General features: G+C 54.6%; 2 protein-coding genes across 2 annotated transcripts in view; one reads left to right on the top strand and one right to left on the bottom strand.

The window, feature by feature from the left end:
- IDH3A (isocitrate dehydrogenase 3 (NAD(+)) alpha) overlaps positions 1 to 1,776 on the top strand; it is a 5,840-nt gene extending 4,064 nt beyond the window's left edge. The window contains exons 6-7 of the mRNA XM_023520032.1: positions 3 to 135; positions 1,098 to 1,776. Of these exons, the coding sequence (XP_023375800.1) occupies positions 3 to 135; positions 1,098 to 1,181 (217 nt within the window). The 3' untranslated portion in view covers positions 1,182 to 1,776. The remainder of the gene's footprint in view (positions 1 to 2; positions 136 to 1,097) is intronic.
- A 994-nt stretch (positions 1,777 to 2,770) lies between these two features.
- The window catches only part of ACSBG1 (acyl-CoA synthetase bubblegum family member 1), a 39,542-nt gene continuing 38,293 nt past the window's right edge, over positions 2,771 to 4,019 (bottom strand). The window contains 1 exon segment of the mRNA XM_023520031.1: positions 2,771 to 3,587. Coding sequence (XP_023375799.1) covers positions 3,281 to 3,587 — 307 coding nt within the window. The 3' untranslated portion in view covers positions 2,771 to 3,280.

Here is a 4,019-nt window from a genome sequence, read left to right as displayed (position 1 = left end):
GACATCGCGGGCACGGACATGGCCAACCCCACGGCCCTGCTGCTCAGCGCGGTGATGATGCTGCGCCACATGGGGCTGGTCAGCCACGCCGCGAAGATCGAGGCAGCCTGCTTCGCCACCATCAAGGATGGGAAGGTACCGCGGCCTCACAGGCTGGCCCCTGACCCGTGGCAAAACAGACACGATGCAAAGTGCACCTTTTTGATCCTTCCGACGCGTTCGGGTCAGTGCTGTTAAGCACTGTCACACTGCTGTGTGACCGCCACCACCGCCCATCTCCAGCCCTTTCCTCATTTTCCTGAACGGAAACCGTCTTCACTAAGCACTGACTCCCCATCTCCTGCCGTCCGTCCCCCAACACCACCACACACCCTTTGCTTCATTTATGACTTTGACTCCTCTAGGGACCTCGTGTAAGTGGGGTCATAGATTTGTCATCTTGTGGCTGGATTTCACGTGGCATAGTGTCTTCAAGATTGGCTCCTTTTTAGAAAATTCTGTAGTTCGAAATGATTTCTTACAGCCAAAACAAAAAATCCGAGCTTGTTTTTGATAGCCTGGTAGCCACGCTGAAGGGCAAGTGATCGTGTTAGTTCTTTATTCCGACGCCGTTTGTGAAGTTACGGAGCCGGTGGACGGCACCTGCGTCAGGCGTCACCCGCAGCCCTCTGGTAGTTGTGCGGCATGCGGCGTGCGGGGTGCGGGAGAGCGAGGGGCAGTGTGGCTGTCTGGGGTCCAGGAGGGGGAGCTGCCAGAAACGGGGGGCCGCAGAGAGCCTCTCACTTGAAGAGGAAGTTTCAGAGCTGGTGACTTTGAACATCGCCCAACATTTAAAGTAGGGCAGAACGTCATAAGCTTTTAAACTTGAGGGACCCTAGGGGTTTATGAAACCTCCGGTCTGGTCTGCTCTCGTTAAACGTCCACACCGCAGACGTTCTCTTCAGGTCTGTTGCGGGGACAAAGGCCTTTCCCAGGCCTCCTGGGGCAGGCGGGCGCACCCCTCGAAAAGAGGGGCTCATGCAGGACAGCAGCCCAGTAACCGCCTAGTGGCCTCCTCACCAGGGGTTTTAAATTTGACGGTTGCTCTTTCCTTTCAGAGTTTAACGAAAGATTTGGGAGGCAGTGCGAAATGCTCCGACTTCACAGAAGAAATCTGTCGCCGAGTGAAAGACTTAGATTAAGGCTTCTGCAGGAGCTGTCCACACCAGTCACTCTGGACAGACCCACGTGGCCGTGTTAGGACACACACCCCGTTCCACGTGCGCTTGGCTTGCTTGTTTCCTGCCCGACTACACGCTAGATCTGGCCTTTCCGTAAAAATCTGTGCAAAGGATGCAGATGATGTCCCTTGGCCTCCTTTCAAAGGACTTTTTCCAAATGCTCGTTTTATTTGTTAAATGTCTATTTGGTTATTTGGTATACATTTTTTGTAAACTCTAAGCAGACTGTATTGTTTGCCATTGTGAACCATTTTACACTTCGGTTAAAAGTTTTTCCTTAGCTGTAAATACGATACAGAATTAATAAGAGAAAACTTCTAACTTTTTAAAGAGAAAGTTTTCCTTGGTTTACGAAAAATATAATAGACATAGAACGGTATTGATATAATAGCACCGATGACATTCTTATCAGTGGACGGGCACGAGAGAAGTTTCCTAGGAAAAGGCTCACACTCAAAACGGAGTACAGCTTCTTTCTTAGTGACATGGAAAATTAAGACAGATTTGTCCTTTATATGAATTACTGAATATGAATAAAGACTCCAGATCAAAGAAATCTGTAATGAGATGTAATTTTTGTTACTAAGATACAGGTAACATATTGGCCACAAAGACACAAATGCATTGTTTGACTGTTACCTTGAGATTTGCTGTTCCCTTGGGGGGCGCTTCCTTGTCACCCGATGCTGTCGAGCACCATGCGTGACACAGCCGGGGGGCCCCGGGACTGGCCCGGTCAACGTGGGAGCTGACCACCATGCGTGGTGACGCTCCTGCAGCATGCGTAATCACACTCCAGCTGACCCTGCTAACAGGCCTGACCCCAGGGCTGTCGATTTTGTCCCTTGGCACCAGGCCCGGCAGACTCCGCCCTGGGGAGGCTAGGCTCGGCATTGACCTTTGGGTACCTTGCCCCACCCCCGCCCAGAGCATGATTTTTCGACATCTTCAGACACTGAGTCTCTATCTCTATTATATTGAACACTCTCATCCTTTGGCCCGAAACCCAAGGCAACTCATGACCTCCCTTGCCCCTTGTGTAATGTCACAAACCCGTGGCTTTGCATAACGTGCCCGGGTCACGGAGATTTCTTAAGGACAAATATGCCTGTCTGGGTGCCGCTCTAGGCTCGTAACCAGACTTACAACCTTACGTGTACTGTGCTCTGTTCAAGCTGCCGCTTCCTCTGTTTTACGGGATTGTGCTAATTATTTTGGGGCTCGCTAATAAAGAATTCCAAAACTGACCGAGACACATGCTTTCTCTCCCTGGTTCCGTCAGATGCCTCGGGTCGGTGTGGCTCGGCTTGTACTGTGAATGGCAGCGTCAGGTGTCAGGGCAGGGGTGGCAAGGTGGCGGCACCTGCAGAGTCGGCTGCTTGACCGGCTCCACCTGACCCTTTGGCGCCTTCGCTCACGCCAGGCGCAGGGGTCACCCACACGCCTGTCGCGCACAGCCCTGTGGGTTAAACCCCCGGCGCCCCCTGGACTGGTTCCCCCTGCTTAAAAAAAAAAAAAATCAGGTCCTTGCCGACAATTCTGCTAAGGAGTTTAATATCCAAATGACACGTGAAATGTAAGCAGCGGGTCTATGAAGCATCGCGTCAGCTGGCGTGCGTGTGGAGGAAAGCCCAGGAAAGGAGTGGCAGGTCAGCGGATCCCAACCGGGCCCCAGAAGGGGCGAGTGAGTTACAACCGTTGGCTTTCCCGCAGCACACATGGCAACACGAGCCGACTTCCCCTCCTCCCCACACCGCCTACCCGGTGAGCCGGCAGCCATAAAATCTACCTGGAACGAAGGCCAAAATCTGTCAGCTGTTTAGGTCTGGAAGGAGAACTGGTCTCCTGTCACCTGAACAAAAAGCAACGCTTAAAACTAGACACACGCAGCTTCGGAATCGTCAGCTGTCGTGGGCACGAGACCTAGCGAGTGCAGACTCCGGTGCCGCAACCGGCCAGGGGGCCTAGGAGACCCGCCGGGAGTCCGCATGCCCTGACCCAAGAGGACGCGGGCTCGGGAACACGCCCCCGCCGCCTTCACGAGACGCCGGGGGACCCGGTCACTTGCTGTGCTCTTGGGAGAAGGAGTCGATGATGGCTTTGTACTTCTCCAAGACCGTGAACCGTTTCAGTTTCATCGTGGGACCTAAAGGAGAGATTAGAAGAACTGAGTGAGGCCTGGGCTCCGAGACGCCCGAGAAGGTACGAAGTAAAGACCTCGCCGCTGGCGTGGAGCAGCCAGCCTGAGACGGCCCTCGGCCGTCCGTGCTCCCGCCGGTCACCCCCCCCGCCCCCCATGGCACAGCGGCCTTGGTCTGGGTGGCAGTCTGTCGCTTCCGAGAACAGTCACGAGAGGCTGCAGCTCCTCTCATATACACAGTGAAGTGCGAGCCGCGTCCACCTCACCCTCTACCCGCGCCCGCTTCTGATCCTCAGCGCATTTGTCGATCCGTCCTTTGAAGGAGCAGAGGATTCGAGCCACCCAGACAGCGAAAGACGAGTTGGTCCAGGCTGCTCAGACCATCCTCCCCGGGGCTGCGGCTGCTGCGTTGTGGGGACACAGAGAGGCCTGTGCAGGGGTCCACTGGTTTGGCCGACAGCCCTCCCGCTCCAGCTGACATTTGCTGTACCCACGGGAGAGGCCCCACGGGCCACCCAGCTAAGCGGCTGGGTTTCTGGCCCACAGAAACTAACACCAAGTGCTTACTGCCGGGTCACCTGCTAAGATAACGAATATGTAAATCCGTCTGCATCTCCGTTGAGAGTTCACACGATGCTGGGCACCCTGCTTTGACCGCC

The sequence above is a fragment of the Pteropus vampyrus genome, unplaced genomic scaffold, assembly GCF_000151845.1.
Source record: "Pteropus vampyrus isolate Shadow unplaced genomic scaffold, Pvam_2.0 Scaffold245, whole genome shotgun sequence".
NCBI lineage: Eukaryota > Metazoa > Chordata > Mammalia > Chiroptera > Pteropodidae > Pteropus > Pteropus vampyrus.
Note: the sequence above shows the minus strand (reverse complement) of the source record. Positions and strands in the feature narration are given on the sequence as shown.